The sequence below is a fragment of the Bemisia tabaci genome, chromosome 6 (assembly GCF_918797505.1).
Source record: "Bemisia tabaci chromosome 6, PGI_BMITA_v3".
Taxonomy (NCBI): Eukaryota; Metazoa; Arthropoda; class Insecta; order Hemiptera; family Aleyrodidae; genus Bemisia; species Bemisia tabaci.
In genome coordinates this window covers 5,142,707-5,163,245 of record NC_092798.1, presented here as the reverse complement: position 1 = coordinate 5,163,245, position 20,539 = coordinate 5,142,707, and the positions used below count along the sequence as shown (strand labels likewise).

The window sequence follows — 20,539 nt, the reverse complement described above, 5'->3', positions numbered from 1 at the left end:
TCGGAAACATCTCATAACTGAAATCAAATCCAAATTTCAATCCAACCCTCTTTTCCATAACAATGAAACCATTTGAAGAACAGCACAAATGAATTAGGAAATTCATACACCTGCACTAAGCAACTAGTTTGGTTCCAGAATTGCAAAAACATTTATTTGGGAATATGAGCAATTTGCTCATCTATATTTTTACGTTTCAGAAGACAAATGAGTATGTGCATGCATCAGCTGCTGGCCAGTCACCTGAATATGCATACGATAGCTGATTTACTTTGTAAGGCTACCGACAAACCAAGCAAAACTTGACTATCTCGGCACTGACATTGCGACCTGAGAAATACAGATCAACTACTTACTTAAGCACAGGGACTTAGTTTTTGCTAACCTTGGATCAGTATCACTCAGTAATACTTTTTAAAAATTAGGGGAGGATCAAGATTAATGATATTGGGAGCGAATAAAAAATTATAAACTGCTTTCAATCCTATCTCGCAAATTTAGGGATGATGGAATATGTAGGTAACTCCTTAAAATGTACAGAAAAATATTAAACTTAACGCATCTAACTTGGTTTATGGTAATTAATTAAATTTTGGAAGAATAAATTGGAGAGCGTAATTAAGAGGAGGTCCCGGATGCAGCACGATTCGAAAATGCGTTTCTGCAGAAAAAGTACTGAAACACTTAAAAAATCCGGCAAGAGAAGATAACTTGGTAAGGAAACACTTTGAAATAGGAATTGGCCGGTGACGGTGAAAGCTTAGAGGCCGAGATCAGCTGATGCAATGACAGTCGGACGAGGGGGAACATCGATCGGCCGTTTCAACTGCCGTAGGCAGTCGTCCACAAATCGGCTGATCACAGTGAAATAAAACACCGAATTTGTCTTCACGTCAATTTTCGAGATAAATGCAATAAAAGACTGAGAAGCATAGAAGATGTCCCGTAGAGAAAATACAAAGTTTCTAGAAAGCAAAGACCTAATTCGTACAGCTGGAACGCTTCCGCTAAGAGCCGGACAAAAAGAAAGATGGGAAGATTTATGAGTAAAAATAGTAGAACGAAGAAAAGGAAGAGTCTTGTGGGAAAATCGCGGAGGAAAATCGAACGTACCTTTGCGTTTGACGGCGAACTTGGAGACACTTTCAGTTCTGTGGAGAACTTCCATTGTGAGCGGAACAAAGGAAATTTTGACCGAATTTGAAAAACCTAAATATCACGAAGTCGCGACCGACTAAGAGCCGCGGAGAAGAGCGAGGTAGAAATTTGCGGAACAGCTAAAACGATCCGAAGAACCGAAAAACACTGCTCTCGACTTGGGATGGAGAAAACCTTTCTTTGTTAACTAGAACTATGACTGCGATATGCACTTCATTTCTGCTTGGTGGACAAAGAACAACTGAAAATCGCTACGCTTGCCTATCTCCTCCGCACGGCGTTTATCCCCACTCCTGCGCGACCAGCTGACTCTGTACAGATTTAGCAGTTCTCCCTTGTTCTGCTTCTCCCTCCCCTTCTCTCGCTTCTCTCTCTCCTCTCTTCGGAGAGCGAACGTGACACGGCTCTCGTCCGAAGTGGCAGCACGATTCCCCCTCCAACCCCCCGTCCCTCCCAACTACAGCTGAATGGGGTGAGCCCCAAGGGGTGAGAAGCACAAGTGAGAGAGAGAGGTACAGCTAGTAATAACCGAGAGGAAATAATAATAGCTGGTTGCGGCAAGGAGGCGGAGGGGTCAGTGAAGGGAAAGGGGGGTTCCTCCAGGCCTACACGCAACATCCAATAATAATTACCCGGTAAAACAAATTCACTACCACAGTAAAGCGAACGGTCCGGACTCGTGAGCCAATGATAGAAAAAGTCGACCGTTGCAAACTGTAGCGAGAAGCTATCGGAAAGGTCAGCTGTGTATGTGCCCGAGAATCTGTCGTAGGTACTTACAATAATTACAGGTAGAGAACTATTCCTTGTATCAGGAAAGCACATACATGATGAGATCTTACTTGCCAGTGGGCTCATTATTGCAACTGATAGACAAAGCTACGGGCAAACAAGACAAAAGGGATATGAAGGGATCCTATACTGGTTGAAGCGGGTGGTTGCAATGGAAAAAGAGGGTAGATAACGACAAACCACCAAAGACCCTATAGTTAGTCCATCATTTTCTCCCTAAGTCTATAGGAACCGACCATCTAAACCAATTTCACCATACTCCCAATATTTTCTTTGTCTGTAGCTTATAGTGTCAATTTCAACGATCAGTTTGATGGTTGAAAGGTTTGTCTTTATAGACTAAGGGGGGAAATGATATACTGACTGTAGGGCATCTTGTGGGTTGCCGGTAGTTAGTCTACTACTTACCTCTTTTGTCCATTGCATCCACCCGCTTCCACCATTAGGATCACTCCATTTTCTCTTTGTCCTCTTTATTCAACGCTTTATCTATCAATATGTTTAATTAATCAGACTGCAGTGGAGCAAATAGCATGTGGTGTCAGTACAGAATCGTGATCTAATGTGGACATCTTACCGATTGAATTGAAATGACAGAGATGAAATATTGATCAGGATAAATCCATTAGGCGTCCCATGCAAACGAAAATAAAGTCGTCAAAAAATATGAGCACGTCGCAGGCGATCAGAAATCGCCGCCAATTTGAAAGCAACATGCCCGTCACCTTGTAAAATTGCAGCAGACGCATCAACGTGGTAAAGGATTCATTGGTGAAACATTTCAAGAGCGCGACCGCGACTAGTAACGCCTTCAAATCATGGCGATACTCCCCGCTTTGTCAAGGAGTTAGTTTAGTTGCATGACCTAACTAAACCCAACTGAGGTCGCTGGCTTCACTTCACTGCACACACTCGGCAGTGTGTTATAGTTGATACCATGCTTCCCAGAAGGAAAAGAAACGTCTGTTTGGATTCCGAGCTTAATAATCAGTACTTTCCATCTTGTTCCTTTAGTTTTGCGGTGTTACACTTTTTTATTGAACGTAAATAGATTGCAATTTTCCGGTGATTGCCAATTGCGTGTGACATGTACACACGTCTAAGACTGCGACCCTGAGTGAGAATCGAGGGTCTTGAAGGAGAGGGCGCATGAGTGCAGTTCTTGCTATTTCGAGAAATACGTGTTTGAAGTTTCGAAATTACACGGATCCTTGTGGCGGAAAAAAAGTCCAACTGACTTTGAGATGCTTAAAAACCGGAATTTAGGACTAGTTTTACCTGAAATCATTGTTACCTAATTTTTTTCAAAAGCTGCACGTATGCCCTTGTCTTCCAAGCCCTTCACTTGAAAAAAAAAAAAAAAAAAATGCATGAATTTTCACGAGATTTTATTCTATGAACTTTCTTGAAGTTTTGCATCTCTACCCACGAAATCAGCGAGGCGCTGCAGGTAATTCAAGCGATAGGGAGATCAGATCAAAAAGCTCCAGAATTTTTCACAGAGTGTGCATTCAGACTAGTTATACTTGAAATCAATAATATCCTAACTTTTTCGACAACTGCACTTAAGCGCCTTGTCCTCCCAGCCCCTCAATTGTGGTAAAGTTACTTGAAACTTGAAGAGGCCCCAACCCCGGGTCTTAAAATTATTCTCTCTTCGTCAGGGAGCACGGTTTGGGGCAGTGGCGTGGCGTGAATGATCGATTATCGATATCTCGCCATTTGAAGCTATGGTAAAGAATCGATTACTAAGGTGTTCGCTGCGAACACCCTAATAATCGATCTTTTTTCATAGGTTTGAGTGGCGTATCAATCGATATATCGCAATTCACGCCACGCCACTGATTCGATGATAAATCTCGTCCGAGATGCGAGCCAGGAGAGACTGACCGATTTTACGAGCAACATGCGAGGAGCGAGAAGGCCTCCGATTGGCCCGATGTTCGCACTTGGGCAGTAAACGACAACCGACTCTCGAGCGAGCCTGCAGTCACCATGATCTATCCTTTAAACAACTTCGATCGATATATCACATCGTTATAATAGCATTAATAGCGCTTCATCCAACTCAACACTCGACCAGTGGCGCAGAATGCTTTGCGATGTATTGATTGATATGCCATTCAAATCTATGGAAAAAAATCGATAATCAGGGCGTTCGCAATGGAAAAAAATCGATAATCAGGGCGTTCGCAATGAACACCATAGTAATCGATTCTTCACCACAGGATTATAGCGATAGTCGATTGTACTTGATCCGCAGTTCTATCACGAAACAGCAGAACTTTTTCGACGATTCGTAATTGTGAACTTCGATTCTGCTTGATTCCCCTTAAAAAGTCATCTCTTTACTGTAGACTGACTGTTGAAATTGATAGACAAAGCTATAGACGAAGAGAACGAAGGAAAAACGGAGCAGTCCTCTTGGTGGAAGCGGGTGGTTGCAATGGACAAAGGAGGTAAGTAATGGATTAAGTAACGGCAACCTACGAGGGGCCCTGTAGTTTACCCATCATTTTCCCCCGCAGTCGACACAAACCGCAGTTTCAAACCATAGGATCGTTCCATTTTCCTTTGTCTATCAAACCCGATGATCAGTCTGCTGGATGAGTTACATGTTTCTGAAGTTTTGAGTTTGATCAGGTTTGGCGAAGAGGAGCAAAGTTTACATGGTGCTTGGAAGAAAGAAAAAAGGCAAACATGCCACTTTCCTTGCAACCTCCGAACAAAACTTCCACTCAGATTTCGTTTTCTACCTCTCATTTCTGCGAAACGCTGCTAGCGAAATTCCCGGACCTCCCCTGGGAATTCCCGGACTTTCCCTGACATTTCCGTCAATTCCCTGACTTTCCTAGGTTTTCCAGACTACCTGCAACCCTGAGGACGGAAAAAATCAAGGGAGATAATGCCTCAGCGAAATGAAAACCATCTTATACTCCTCGTCACAATCGAGCGGCCACCTCACAAGTTTAAGCTCAACTTTCGGGGGGAAAAAAAGATTTCTTTACAGGTAAATTTTGAAACGCTGCATGCGGGACGGGGGCGTCGGAGACCCCGAGAGGAACTCGTAACCAATAGAGTCCCTTTATACTGAGAGTCAAGACAACGTGAATCCATTTCTGATTGGTTCCCGTATTTTAGGCCTTCACAGTGTCACAAACGGGAATAAAGATTACATTTTCACCAATTGCAAAGATTATAATCTGGAATGGACCGGGGAATTACGGGTTCGGCAAGGAACAAACGGAGTGAGAGAAGGAACGGAGAAAGGAATTTGAGAATGGGCCGATCAAAGATTACAAAAAACGTTTAATTTCTGGAATCTTTATTCCCGTTTGTGACTCCATGAGGGGGTGTTGTCTTGACTCTCAAAAGGGACTCTAGTAACCAGTATTTCTGTAATCTTTATTCCCGTTTGTGACTCCATGAGGGGGTGTTGTCTTGACTCTCATAGAGGGACTCTAGTAACCAATCCACACTTGGAAACGTTGTGGGACGCAACCACGGCAGCGCAAGCTCGGCAACTTTTCGGATGAGGCTGGCAAAGATGGGAACAGGGTTGCCAAGCCTCGGGACTCGACGCCGGATCACAAGGGAAATGCGGGGTTTCCTCCGTCGAGCTGGCAACCCTGTCCCCGAAGGTAAACCCAGAAGCCGAGCGCGAGGGGGGGAGGGTGGCGGAGCAAAACACAACTAGTCAGGACTCAGGAGAGCCTCCAACAGGAGAGGCGAGGAGGCTCCGCGGATCGAGGGCGGGAGAGAGAAAGAGAAACGCGGAAAAAGAGGGGGAGGGGAGAGCGACAGAGAGGGAGGATGGCCAGGGACGCTTGTTCAGTTTACCCAACAGCAACAGCGGTGTCACGATGGGCACCAAAGCTCCAAGTTCAGATGCCGTGTTGACGCTTCGACGATCCGCGAAACAAAGTCACATACTGCCGTGCTAAGGAAGAACGCCGTATGAACATTCGGATTGCATTTTGCAAAAAGGAACCACTAGCATTGCAATGTTGCTAGGATTGTGCAATTTTTTCTGTCTTGGAGGAAAAACCCGATTATCCAATAATAGTTTCTATTTTACTCGCTAAAAACTGTAAATTTAAGACAAAAATTACCATCTAAACATAGTTTTTCACGAATTCCGCAATTTTATTGCAAGAGATGAAGTTGCACAATCTTAGCATCATTGCAATGCTAGTGGTTCCTTTTGGCAAAATGCAGTCCATTCGACAGTTGCCAAATTTCATTCGATAAAATGTTCATTTGTGAGCGGAGTTATGGATATTTTGCCTTGTGATTCTCAGTAACTTTGGGTGAAATTGCAAAAAAAACATAATCTGAAAAATTGGAGGAAAAATATCCGTAAGTTTACCAGGAAATTCGTGTTTAATGAATGGAAATTTGGCAACAACTGAAGGTTCATACAGCGTTTTTCCTTACGACGGCAGCATAATGCGACGTAACGTGCTAGGGTAAAACGCCGTAAGAGCCATCAGACGTGCCATATTTCCTCCAATAAAACCCCGACTCACTGGGAAAATTCTGAATATTTTTCTTCGAATTTTTCAGGCATTTTGCTCACAGTTCAATCTGAAACATCTGAAATTTTAAGGTGAAATACGCCTTCCTTTCCGCAAAAAGAAACATTTTATAGGAGGAGATTTTGCAGCTATCGAATGTTCGTACGGCGTCCTTCCTAACCACGACAGCATACGCAAAGGACCTTTGTAAATTGGGCCTTGCAAACGGCACCCAACGGCGAATCTATACCGGGTGCAAGAGCACGTCGCTACATCGAATGAATTCTGCTAGAAGTATTGATTTTACTCGTATTTTTTCGGCAAGGCACGGATCCATTGCGCCTGCAGGCACTTTTCGGCAGTTCATTCCCCCAAAAAACTATTTTGTAAAACCTGAATTAAGTTCGGCTGGAAGAATCAACAGTTCGAGTTTCAAGCTTCCACGATTCTACAAATGGACTGCATTTTGCAATTTGGAACTATAAATTCCGGCTTACCTGAAAAAAACACTTATGTGCATAGGGAAACTAATGGTACATACGTTGTTTTTAAACCGGGCCAGAATTTATAGCTCCAAATTGCAAAATGCAGTCCAAATGCGACGGGGTCTCGATTATCCGCGATTTACACCCACCCCCCTTTTTTTTAAAGCAACCATGACCGAACGGTGGAAAGTCGGGGTCATTCAGCCTTTCGATCCATCTTCCCTTTTGTGGGTCCACGCACGCGGAGGTGCTACAAGTGAAGTGTGAGTGTTGAAACAAAGGTTAGTAAGGGTCAGAAAAGGATAATAATCAACTCCTGATTTCCGATTGTACAATTTTTTCCAAGCACGTTGCTTAGTTCCTGATTATCCACGGTGCCTCGCGGATAACCGAGACTCTAATGCGTTCTAGGGTAGTATCGGCCTAAGAAATTGAGGCATTTTGCGGTAAAAAGGCGTAGGAGGCTTCAAATGCTGCTAAGATTGTGCGACGTAGTTCTCTAATTGTAGTAACTTATCCGACGGTTCTGCTATGAATTTGTCCCTGAATCTTCTCCTAGTTTTCCTCACTATTCTAAGGGAGTGAGTCGACTGTGAATGTATTTCAGCTGCCGCAAACGCTATAAAACATTTCACAATCTTAGCAGCAGCGTAGGCCTCATACGTCCTTTTACCGCAAAAGTTCTCAATCGTTGATAATACCCAGGCACAGAGATCGAGCCCATACCTCGTAGTGCGAAGGCCCTAGTTCGGTCGCGGGGTGAGGCGGGCGCTTTAGGCGAGTTTTTGCAAATCAGGTTAGGATTACAACACCGATTCCTCATCTTCCCGGTCATCGGTCATCGATGAGTGTTGACTTCCGAGTGTAACTTCTGCACTACAGGGAAGATTAGAGTACCTATATTGAGAGAGTATGGCCACTGGGTCCCATGGAGAGGCTTAGGACCCAAAAATGGCGGTGTTTTGTTATGGTTCTTGTGGATGGGAGGGGGGTCATTGCCAACTTTTGACGGTTATCACCAACCGCTCTTGCTGCCAACCTTACTACATCTAAGATCATTTTCCTCAAAAATTGCACACGATTAGCCTTAAAAATATGTAAAAAAGTCGCAATAGTGCATTTGGGTAAAGTTCTCGTTACGATAAGCAAAGACAACTACATTTTGAATCATTTTGCATTACATTAACTTTATGGCGTCCGCCATTTTTGGGTCCTAAGGGCTCCATTCAGCCTAAGATGGCTGAGCCAATCAGAGGTGGTAACTCCAGTGGCCATACTCTCTCTTAATATAGGTACTCTAGGGAAGATACCGATGCAGCGTCTGTAAAATTAATCGTCTCCGTAGCGTAGGCAACCTCGAGACGGTGAATAAACCGGTCGGATGGGCAACGACGGCCGACGATCAGATGGACGCATCTACGTCAAAAACGACCTATATCCATCCCGACACGAGCCTCGAGATCCGTAAGAACTCACGCACGGCGGGGCTCACACCACGACGGGTACAGTTGCCTTTCGATTCAAACGCGTCCAGATGATGGTCGAGTGCGAGCGAGGAGGCCCTGGAACCTGAACACTATCAGCGCCGAATCGGGCGCAAGCTAGAAGTGGTCCCGGACAGGGGGAGGGGGGGGGGTCCAGCTGAACCCGAGCGCCCACGGCCGGCCGGGCAACAGGAGCACGACTGATACCCCCCCCCCCCTCCCCCCGAGGTGCCCCCTTCCTCGCTAATCACCCGAAACGACTTCAGCTTCGATTTAGAAAAAGCTCACTGATTGTGAGTTGGAGAGGTCCTCCTCGCAGCAGGCTTAGGCGAGGGAGGGAGGGGCGGGGCGGAGGAGTTACCGGCCCTTTCTAATTGGAGGAGAGCGCATTGAGGTGAATCCACCGGGCAACTTGTCGACGAACACGAGCGTTGGACTCGCTTCGGGACGACTTCGGTTTACGGTGAATATTGAGGTTTCCGAAAAATTGGGAGAGGGTATTGAGAAAAATTCGAGGATATTCAAGCGCTCATTGGAGAAAAAACACATTGGATCTGGAGCCCAGACTCTTAAAAACATCGGCAAGGAAAAATACTCTTGATTCAATCGGATTTTTGCTTGAACCAAGAACCAAGCCTCTTAATTTGAGCGGATTTCCTTTTGATTAAATCAAAAATCTGATTGAATCAAGAGTATTTTTTCTTTTCAATGTTTTTAAGAGTCTGGACTCTAGATCCGATGTGTTTTTTTTCCAGTGCTTGAATACTAATAATGAAATTTAACGAGGTTTGACGGAAACGCAGTTTGATGACAAAAAATACGCCACGCTCTCGGGGAGGGGGGTAAGAAGAGCACTGAGAAAAGTACGGACAATTTTACCAGAGGTATGGAAAATTATATCATTAGTCTACTTGATTTTTAACACCGAGACACTGTAGGGTTAAGATAACTGGTTCTGGTAGCATTTATCATGTTTATGGTGAATGCGCTTAAGTTACGGTCTTTCAGTCTGTTGGTTATTACTTCCTGTGCCCAAGTGAAGCGGTACCTCACAAACCAACACAACGGGTAGTAAAAACTGTAATAAAAACTCATTGCGGACGATTTGAATTCATAGGTTGTCTGCCTTTTTGGGCCCCAAGAGCCCTTTGACCTAACCTCTACAACTACCGACATGTCAATACTCTCCTCATACATAGCTCTACTCAAAAATACATACTTTATCGAGAGTTTGGTTGTGTCCGAATGCGTGCACTGCAGTCAGTGACCTCAGTTGAGTTAACTTAGGTTAAGCAACTAAACTAACTCCCCGGCAAAGCAGAGAGTATCGCCGGGATTTGAAGGCGCCCCTGGCCGTGGTCGTGCTTTTGAATTGTTTCACAAATAAAATCTTCACTATGTCAATGCATTTACTGCAAGTTGTTAAGTTGACGGGCATGTTGCTTTCTAATTGCCGGTGGTTTCTCATTGCCTGCGACGTGCATATTTTCCGACGACGGTTTTTTCGTTAACAGGGGCGCTTCATAGATGAATCTTGCCGATTTCTCAGTTATGTTATTTCAATTCAATCGGTAAGATTTCCACTTAAGATCAAGATTCTGTGCTGAGACCACATTGTATTTGTTCCGCAAGTCTTAGACGTGTGTACATGTCACACGCAATTAGCAATCACCGGCAAATTGCAATCTATTTACGTTGAATAAAAAAGTGTAACACTTCAAAACTAAAGGAACAAATATGGAAAGTACTGATTATTAAGCTCGGAATCCAAGCAGACGTTTTTCCCTCTGGGATGCATAGTATCAACCAGCACACTGCCGAGTGTGTGCAGTGAAGGGAGTGACCTCAGTTGGGTTAAGTTGGGTCACGCAACTAAACTAACTCCCTGACAAAGCGGAGAGTATCGCCATGATTTGAAGGCGTTACTAGCCGTGGTCGTGCTCTTGAAATGTTTCACCAATGAATCCTTTACCACGTTGATGCGTCTGCTGCAATTTTACAAGGTGACGGGCATGTTGCTTTCAAATTGGCGGCGATTTCTGATCACCTGCGACGTGCTCATATTTTTCGACGACTTTATTTTCGTTTGCATGGGACGCCTAATGGATTTATCCTGATCAATATTTCATCTATGTCATTTCAATTCAATTGGTAAGATGTCTACATAAGATCAAGATTCTGTGCTGAGACCACATTGTATTTGTTCCGCCGCGGGTTGATTATTGAAATTTATCGATAGACAAAGCTATGGGCAAAGAGAACATGGAGTGATCCTATCGGTGGAAGCGGGTAGTTGCAATGGATAAAGGTGCAGGGTTGCCACAGAATTTAGAAAATGAAATTCCCTGACATTTCCCTGATTTCCCTAACACATTTTGGCGGAATTCCTCGACAATTGAAGATGTGAAGGGTGGTTCAGAAGGCATAATTGAAAATGGTTTTCAGGCAAAATTTCTTGTTCGAAACCTCAAACCCATTCTAGAAAGCAAATGACGGTGATCTAACAAATTTTCCCTGACAGTGGCAACCCTGAAGGAGGTAATTATTAGACTTACTAACGGTAATCAACGAGATCTACCAATTTCTTATCAATGTTATTTCAATTCAATCGGCTATCTATCCACATTAGAACACGACCGTCTACACAGGGATTACATTTTGCAAAAAGGAACCAGAAGTATTGTAACGATGCTAAGATTGTGCATTTTCATCCTTTGCAATAAAATTAATGAAATCATGAAAAATATAAAATTTTAGATGGTATTTTTTGTCTTAAATTTACAGTTTTTAGCGAGTAAAATAGAAACTGTCAATGGATAATCCGGTATTATTCCAGGACAAAATAGCAACATTGCAATGTTCCTGGTTCCTTTTTGCAAAATGCAATCCACAGTATGTCCTGTTGTGCTGACATACGTCTCAACGATCAACCGCAGCCCGCAGGGCTCCTCAGAAAAATTTACTTATTCTCTCTTGAAAACAACCGATTCAGCGGGTCGGGTCCTTTTCTTCGAGAGCAAGGCATGAGCACGGGTGTCAGGGAGGCCCTTAGAATCCACAGACACGCCAATCAAAGGAAACCCCTCGGGTTCTGCCAAGACGGACCGACACCGAGCCAGAACAAAAGACTCGAGCACGGCTTCAATGTCATCTCGTGAACGGGTTGTTCGAAAACGGCCAGAAAAAGGTGTTGCGATCGCGCCCGCGGGCAGCCGACCAGTCCGGCTCCGGCTGCGCTCAGATTTTCTCGGATTGCATCAGCCGAGCGGACCGGCTCTACCTGCAGGCTGCAGCGGCACCGGCTGTCAACACCGGCTCCGCTCAGCACACGATCAGCACGGATCGCTCTACACGCGCCGCGGCCGCCCGGCCTGGGCCGGGGGCAGGGAAATATCCGCAGATATTGCATCAGTCCATATTCGACATCGCTTTCACGTGTTCGTGGTATCGGCATCACCCTTCCTCCATCTGCCGGGCTCTTATCTCGCCCCGAATTATCGCCGATTCGACGAGTTTCGCGGCCGCTGTTTTCGTAGCTGTTTTCGCGGCTCGTGGATGCGCGCCTTTGGGATGATGCACCCGGCGGCGCACAATGGATCGAGTCAATGGGAGAGATCGCACACAATTCGGAAACTTTAAACGCTTATAGCTCCGTTTATACAAAACTTTCAAGTACTATCAGTGGTTCCATTCGTTTTTTCGTAAAATTTTCTCTCAGAATCACCCCTTGTAATTTAAAATTTGATGAAATAAACATCAAAGTTGGCCGTTTTAGTCGAAAATTTCATGTCTCACCTCTCTCATTGACTCGATCCACTGTGCGCCGCGCGACGAAAACACGAAACACGATGCAGCTCCGAAAACACCCGCCTATGATGGCTAAAAGGGACCGCTGGGCTGCGACATGTTTTTACACTGAAAACTGCGACATATTTTCGCGCCGGTCCGCCGATGATGACTTACGTTGTTTTCCAAGGGACCACTGCGCTGCGACATGTTTTCGCGTTGATATTTTACGCAGCAGCACTGCACTGCCGTGCGAAGGAAGAACGGCGTGGGCCTGTTGCGAACTTTTGCTAGAGCAAAAATAAGAGTTGTTACTCATAAGAAGTGTCTCAAAAATCACGATGAGCGCATCGACAAAGTCTGAAATGCAGTCCTTACTTAAAGATACCCGCAGGGGAGCGAGAAAGTAAGAATTCCGGGTATTTTCTCTCGACAAACGGATTGCATTTTGCAGTAAGGAACCACTATTTCTGCTCTTCCACAAAATCACTTTCCTGCGCAGGGAAACCAATGGCATAAATGCTGTTCCTAAAATGAGCCAGAAATAGTGGTTCCTTAATGCTAAATGTGGTCCTAATGATAGTTTTCCGGAAAAGGGGCCAACTTCAGACACGGGACCCTTGTGTTTCAAGTCGCGCGAGCTGTAGAGACTTTCGTCCGATCGGAGGCCCGAATTTCGTCTAGTGATTTCGAAGTCGTTCAGTGGTTCGAAACGCGTTAATTCGCTCGCTGTAAATCAGAAGCCAGGGTCATTTCACTTTAGGTCTTCGCTCATGTGCGAGCCAACGATCTACGGCCCAACTTAGGCTCTGTTCTATTTCTATCACTTCTCGTTAAGGATTTATCCTTTGGTTAAAATTAGACAAGTAGTAGGGGTATCTGTTAAATTTTAACCGGAGGTTAAGACTCCTAGTTTAAATATGTCCCTCAAGAGCCGGGAAATGTCACTGAACCGTAAAATAATATTACGCAAGCTGTAGAATTCCTTAAAATGGGGTTTGGGGTTGTGCTTCGATTAAAGGTTTTTAACTAGAGGCGATCACTTCCAGCGGGTTGATTAATGAAATTCCTAGACAAAGCGATAGACAAAGTAGACGAAGGGAGTATGAGGCGACCTTGTTGGTTGGACTGGGTGGCATCTAAAGACTGGTAGCGAAAATGAGGAATTCATCGGTAAAAGGGCGTATGAGACTTGCAATGCTGCAACGATTGAATTTTTTGAATTCTTTTTGTGCAATTTTTTCTGGCGTTTGCGGCAGATGAAATTCATTCGCAGTCGACCTACTTCCTCACAATAGTAAGGAAAACCTCGCAAAAGATACAGGGAAAAATTCATAGGAGAACCGTTGGATAAGTTACTTACACCTAGAGAACTACGTTGCACAATCTTAGCAGCAGTGGAAGTCTCATACGTCCTTTGGCCGAAAAATGCCTCAAATGATGGATTAGAATCTCTTGCGGGTCGCCGTTACTATGTCCATTACCTACCTCCTTCGTCCATGGCAACCACCCGCTTCCACCGAGGATTCCTCCATACCCCTGCAGTCGTCTTCGTCTATAACTTGTCTATCAATTTAAATAATCGGCCTGCGGGCAACTCCAACCCCATTTTCTCACCGCACGGCCGACTTCCAGCTTCGATCGTGGGCCGGTAGTGAGGCATGAATCATCGATTATCGATATTCCTCCATTTGAGGCTATAGTAAAGAATCGATTAGGTGTCAGTTGCGAACACCCTCTTTATCGATCCTTTTCCATAGGTTTAAATGGCAGATCGATCGATACATCGCAAAGCACGCCACGCCGCTGATCGTGGGCGACGACGCACGGTGTGTCACGGAGCATCTTCCCCACCGGTAATAAGAGAAGACTTACAAATTAACAGCGACCTTGAACGCTATCATCGGATCGAGGCGGCCGGGTAAATATGCCACGACGCACAGTGGATTGAGTCAATAGGAGAGGTCGGACAAAATTTGGAAACTTTAAAAGCTCATAACTCCGTTTATATGAAGATTTAAGGTTCTAAAAGTGGTTCCATTGGTTTTCTCGGGAAATTCTCTTCCAGAAGCACTCTTCAATGTTTAAAATGTGACGAAATAAGCATCAAAATTTGCAGTTTTAGTCAAAAATTTCAAGTCCGACATCTCTAATTGACTCGATCCATTGTGCGGCAGCGCACGTTTTCCTGTTTTGCGCCCGAAAGTCAGCGCAGCGAATCCTCAATGAGCTGTCAAAAAAACGAGGATCACTATTATCTTCACCTTCGCGACCCCCCCCCCCCCCCCCCCCGCACTGGAGCTGCTGGGTTGGAAAACTCCCCGCGCGCAACAACGGAACCGGTTCCAGAATCTCCCTCGAAAAGAATAAAATAATATAAAGACTCAAAAACACAAACAACCCAACTCGAAAATTTGTCCCCGCTTTTACGAGCTCCCGGCAGGAGATATACGGGGCCGTAAATTTCGCCGGCCTTTCTTGCCTGCCTTTCATTGGTCGACGTTTATTGCGTATCCCCAGTAGTCGTTACTGCAGGGCAGAGCCCCCCCCCCCTTCTTCATCTTTTTTCATTTTGCCCCCCCCCCTTCCCCCACGGCCCCCGCGGTCCATCGCTTTCGGTCCTCCTCCTATTTTATCCTTTAATCTGACCATTAGAATTGATGGCCCGGGAGCCGCGGTGTTGTCGGATGAGGCGGTTTTTCGACGGAGAAAAAGGCTACGACAGCGAGACGCGGCAACACCGCCCGAGCCAGCACGAAGGGCTAGTCGTGTTTTTTTGAAGCCTCGGCTCAATTAGATTTTGCTCGCCTTGTTGCCGGCCCGCCCGAAAATGATCACTTTCACCCTCAACGTTTTCTCGTATTGGATTGGATCGCTATCCGCGGTGACGAGCGTTGGAACAATCCTAATACCAAACTAATCAAGAACTCTTAACTTCCAGGGGACAAAATCATAGAGGTATCAAAAAAATTGGGGCAAATGGGTTTACTTGTAGTTAAGAAACCTCAAAAAATTCAGCTTCGACGCGGAAAACAAGAGGTTGGGGTTGAGACCTAACTTGGGCACTTCCGATTAATTTTGGTAGTGCCCCAATTATTTAGGTTACCAACCCAAATTTTGCGGTACTAACCGACCTTGCGTTGCAATACAACCCCAACTTGAGTGGCGGTACTGCCGCAATTGGACGTATTTCTGCCAGACGGAACTATGTGCATTATGACGTGAGCCGTGTTATGCACGTCTTCTTGTGGGTTTCAGGGCTCATGTCTTCATGCACATAGTTCCGTCTGGCAGAAATACATCCAATCAATGGGAAATGCCCAGCCCATACAATTCAACAAATTGGGGTAGTACCATAATTTTAGGGGAAAACCTCTGATGCTTTTTTCCGGTGGACCTAAATATTGCCCACATTTTGCAATAAGGAACTACTTTTTTTGATTAATTTAAGAAACAGCACAAGCGCAACCATTTCCCCTGAGCAGATAGATGGTTCATTGAATGAGTCAGAAATTTTAGTTCCTAGTACCAAAATGTAGTCCAATTCTGTAGAAAACGAGCAGACGCCTATCTTTTGTATTCTTGACGTGTTAACGATGAGATCCCGAGAGGTATGGTGAATTGAGGAAACGATTCAGGGAAAGGTCGGGATTTTTTTTTTTTAAAAAAAATAAGTCTTGATAAAAGCATTGAATGGAGAGGAGAGACAAGTCATGGCTCTCATATCACAAACCGTTGAAAAGATATTACAATTTGCACAGCTTTGCAGCGATCCCTATTTGTTCATCCCTGAACTTCTCTTGTCCTACCTCGATATCATTCACTCTTTTTGTGTCTATCGTTTCTCCGTTCCATTGGCCGGATCCCTCTGTGTAAACCATAACTTACTACCATTAGAAATACATATGATCTTCCCAACGGTTGGTAGCACTTTTAGGGACTAAAATGTAGGAGCCATCAAGACAACCCCAATCGGCCCCCATACATAACCGTATTTATGCTAAAAAGAGCTATGTGCATAGGGTTCTTCATCCAACATACTTCCTTTCAGCATAGCTACAAGTTCACAAAACTTTCAGAGCATAACAAAATACCAGGTTAAACGATCTTGATGATTTGCTACCCAGCTGCTTTTATTGTGTTTTCACGTACACAAGAAGTCAACGGGTGCTGGCAACGGGGCTCTTACTTCGTCCGACTTTTTGTGATTCGTGAAGTTTTCGGTTGACCTGAGCCATCCATACACTCGTACTTAATCGCGGAATGTTGATCTGATCAACACAGACCTTAAACCTAGCTTGAAATCTAACCTAGCGTAACTTAACTTGAACAGACCTGACCTATTCGTGTCCACTCCACTGGGCTTGTGGGTAAACCTGGTTTTTTTAAACCTAGGTGTGGATCTCTATCAAGCAGGCAATCAAAGAATAGAAATATGTGCACGCAGTCACGGACGAAGGGGTGAAAAAAATGCCCATCACGCGATGCGTGCATTGTGCAGGTCGTGAGGCAATTTCCGAAAGTGCGATGACTTTCTTCCATTTTCATTCTGTTTTAACGATCCAACACTTGAAAAAAGGAGCAAATCGCAAAGTTTGCCGTAAAATTGGGAATTTCGCCTTCAAATTGTACAATTTTCGGTTCAAATTCGGTACAAATTCCCTAAGGTACGGAGCCGGGCGCATGTTCCTGGATCGGACAATCCTGCAAATTTTGGAGTTATCACGGAGCGAATTTTCGCGTCAATTCGAACGATTCGTTTTGGATACTCGTCGGTGCCATCAGCATCCGAGGGACGACAAACCCATCCACCAGTGCGGACCAATCTCACAGTTTCCCACTCGATTCACCAAACCCTCAGTATTCCAAGGAGTAATGGCCTGGTTACACGATCAAATTCCCGTCAAATTCCGATCAAAATGATGATCAAGATGGCGGTCGATACTTATCTAGATTGATGAGTAAAATTAAGTAAAAGAGCGTGTTGATTGAAATGAGCATGAAATAAGCACGGTTGTGTGGAAATCAGATGAAGGATGAGCCCCACAGCTCCATCATCTACCATCAAATTTTTGCAGGCCGCAGAAATTTGATGGTAGTTGGTGCGCACCAGTCACCATTTGATCGGCAATTGATGGGAATTTGAGCGTGTAGCCAGCACAAAAAGCTTGAATCCCAACGATGCCCCCGGCGAGCACCATCCATCCGTTCGATGAACCCCGAAAACGCGGATCGGATTCATACGCTCCACCCGATCCGACGCGAAAAAATACGCTTCATTCCGCGGGGTCCAGGTTGGGTCTCAACGATGACCCCGGTGAGCACCAACCATCCGTTTGGTGAGCCCCGAAAACGAGAAAGCACGGAGTCACAGTATCCGATTCGGACGATCCATCCGTGATCCAACGCGCAAATATGTTCGCGAGCCATTCCGAAAATTCGGGCCTTTGCTATTATCCCCCATTTGCCTCGTAAGAGCCTAGAACTGGATATTCTAGGCAGCTCGGACGCAGCGATCCGGCAAGTCCGTGGCCCCGCCCCCCTCGCAGCGCGTGAGGATCGCTCCGGGCAAAAATATAGGTTAATAAGTCGATTTGTAACGCCTGCCCCGACCCCCGCCGGCCACCCCCCCCCATCCCCGCCCCTCGCCGTCACGAAATTGCCTTGTTAATCACCGGGCTTCGTCTTGGTCAGCAACCGCAGGCGCACGACTGCAACCGACAACATCTGGCAACGGTGTAGAACCATGGAAATGCACTCCGCCGGCCGGCCGGCCGGGGCCGAAAGTGCCGAAACAGAACCACTCTAGTCCCGACCGGAGCCGCAAGGAGATACGCGGTTTTCGGTGATGCCAGTTAATGCTGAAAAATCAGCCGTTTATACCAGTTGGACCAATTCAAAATGGACGGGTTGTATGGACTGCATTTGGCGAAAAGGAACTAAAAATTCCTGACTCGTACATAATGGAGATGTTGCATGTGTGAGGAATTTGCGATTTGACTGTTGATTCGTTTGTAAAAGTTCGCGAGAAACACGATGGTGACACTGGTTTTCTCTGAAATCAACTCCCAAGCTCAAAAAAAGCTCTCAAGTTGAGGCCAAAACGGAGGGGATATCCCACCCTACCCTGAGAGTCCACCTCTACGTCAAGACAAACTCTCCATGCAAGATAGGGAGCAAATACATTAACAGGGCTGCCACTTTATTTGGGGACTCTAAAACTGAAAACACGGCATCACTGCTAATGTATTTGCTCCCTATCTTCGCATGGAGAGTTTGTCTTGATGTAGAGGTGGACTCTCGGATAGCGTGGGATATCCCCTCCATTTTGGCCTCAACTTGAGAGCTTTTTTTGAGCTTGGGAGTTGATTTCAGAGAAAACCAGTGGCACCATCGTGTTTCTCGCAAACTTTTACATAGGAATCAATAGTCAAATCGCAAATTCCTCACACATGCAACATCTCCATTACACCTATATGCATTGGGAAACTAATGACAGATATGAGGACCTTTCCGACCAAACAGCATGAACGCATGTCAACGTCACTATGGTTGTGCAACTCTTCCTATTCTTTATAAATATCCGAAATCGTCCACATTGTAATTTCTCTGCGAAAATACTCAGAACAAAAGAAAGACAATTCGAAGCAAATTTCAGAATAGTGCTTACAGCTCTCTACCAACAAGACAGTTGAATATTAGCACAATATTGGGAACGTTGGCATGGCTAAATGCTATTGTGTGGGACAGTTCTTCATATGTTGTTTCTAAAATAAGCCAGAAATTGCAGTTCTAAATTTCCAAAAATTCCGAAAATTAGGCGGTTACTCTAATACTCGCCTCTTCAAAAGACCCGCCCAAACGTCCACATTGTACGGCACGAACTGACAACACCCGTGATCAGCATCGGCAGCGAGTGGATGATGGGCCTCGGCCTCCGTAGCTTTCTGCCCAATCAGCCCCCCCCCCCCCCCCCGACCCGGTCCCACTTGATTGTCTTGAGGGGAGGCCGTTGATTCGACTTCGCCGCGAAACCCCGATTATTTGCCTATTCGCCAAAGCTATAAAGCTCTGGTCTTTTTACGACTGGAGAGAGACGTCCGATGTATCGATCGAAGGTCTGCGGTTGCATTTATGGCAGGCGTTGGCGGATCCACCAAATTGGCAACATTGTTTTTCTCCATTTAAACCTATGGAAATGTATCGAATCTTTGAGGGGCCAAGTGCTCTGATAAGAATCGATCATTTGTCATAGGTTTAAACCATGGTGTCTAGTTTTCTTGGTAATCATTCCCTGATTTTTCCTGATTTTCAGGAGCTCATTCATTGATGAAAAACCGAAGTTTTCTCCCGCTTCCCAGGGATTTTCTTGGGAAAAAGAATATAATTTTCCAGAGTTTTAGATGTGCAAATCGATTTTAATTAATCTTACAGCCATTTCTTTGGCGCACGTCAGATTAGACCGCCTTTGAGAACGGAATGATCCCTGGGTTGTTCGAGAAGAGATTCCCGGTTTTTGAAACAGATTCCCTGATTTTCCCCTCGAATTTTCAGTCCCTGATGAATCCCGGTTTTCCCCGGTTTTTAAAAAACTAGACACCATGGTTTAAACGGAGGGGTTCCGGTGTTGCCAAATTGCGGGAACAGCCTCTGACAGCAAGGAAGAAACTAGGATAAGTTAACTAACTGTAGAGAGGCAAGCCCAGGTAGAAGGTTTGATGATTCGAGCATACTGACCCCCTGGCCGCTGCGCGGCCCAACCCCCGGGGGCTCGCTTGGGGCATCCTTGAGACTTAATCTAATTATAAAGAGGGTGGAATTATTCAAAGACTACCTCCTATCAGTCGCCGCGAAAATTAAGAAAATCGGTGCGGTGGATCTTCCGAACGAATTGTGACAAAAAATGAACATTCGCATTGTTTAAATGGGAGAATTTACAACTTTATCGCCTAGGGTAATCTGTTTAAATTTAACCTGAGGGAATTTCCAGATTGCCCGCTCTGCGAGTCCGCTGTTGACACACCGGGGCATAATCGTTTCATCCAGCAAGAAATTCGAATGCAGTGGGAGAGACTTGAAACGTATCTGAAACAAACAATGAGAAAAGAGAATATAGTAGACGTCATGTTGGAGCATAAAAAAATTTGGAACAGCGTGCGAAAAATAAAAATTTGCGGGGTCATCAGAGAGCTCCAGTAATGATTCAGAGGATTGAACTCGGGAGGTATCCCGCAGCATTTGCGTGAAAAAATTGTACTGCATCATCTGAGAGTGCTCGATGAGCTGAGTTCGCAGAATTTTTTTAAGATTTTTTTTC

General features: G+C 45.1%; 1 protein-coding gene across 2 annotated transcripts in view; it reads right to left on the bottom strand.

Annotated features, from left to right (window-relative positions):
• The window catches only part of LOC109038499 (protein charybde), a 177,815-nt gene that overhangs the window by 6,779 nt on the left and 150,497 nt on the right, over positions 1 to 20,539 (bottom strand). The window contains exon 4 of one of the 2 annotated variants that reach the window (XR_011900117.1): positions 20,197 to 20,307. Coding sequence is in view for 1 of the 2 variants with exons in the window: in XM_019053564.2 (XP_018909109.1) it covers positions 1,114 to 1,168 (55 nt within the window). In the remaining variant the exon portion in view is untranslated. Of the gene's footprint in view, positions 1 to 1,113; positions 1,436 to 20,196; positions 20,308 to 20,539 lie in introns of those variants that run through there. The other variant, XM_019053564.2, reaches the window with a different exon arrangement.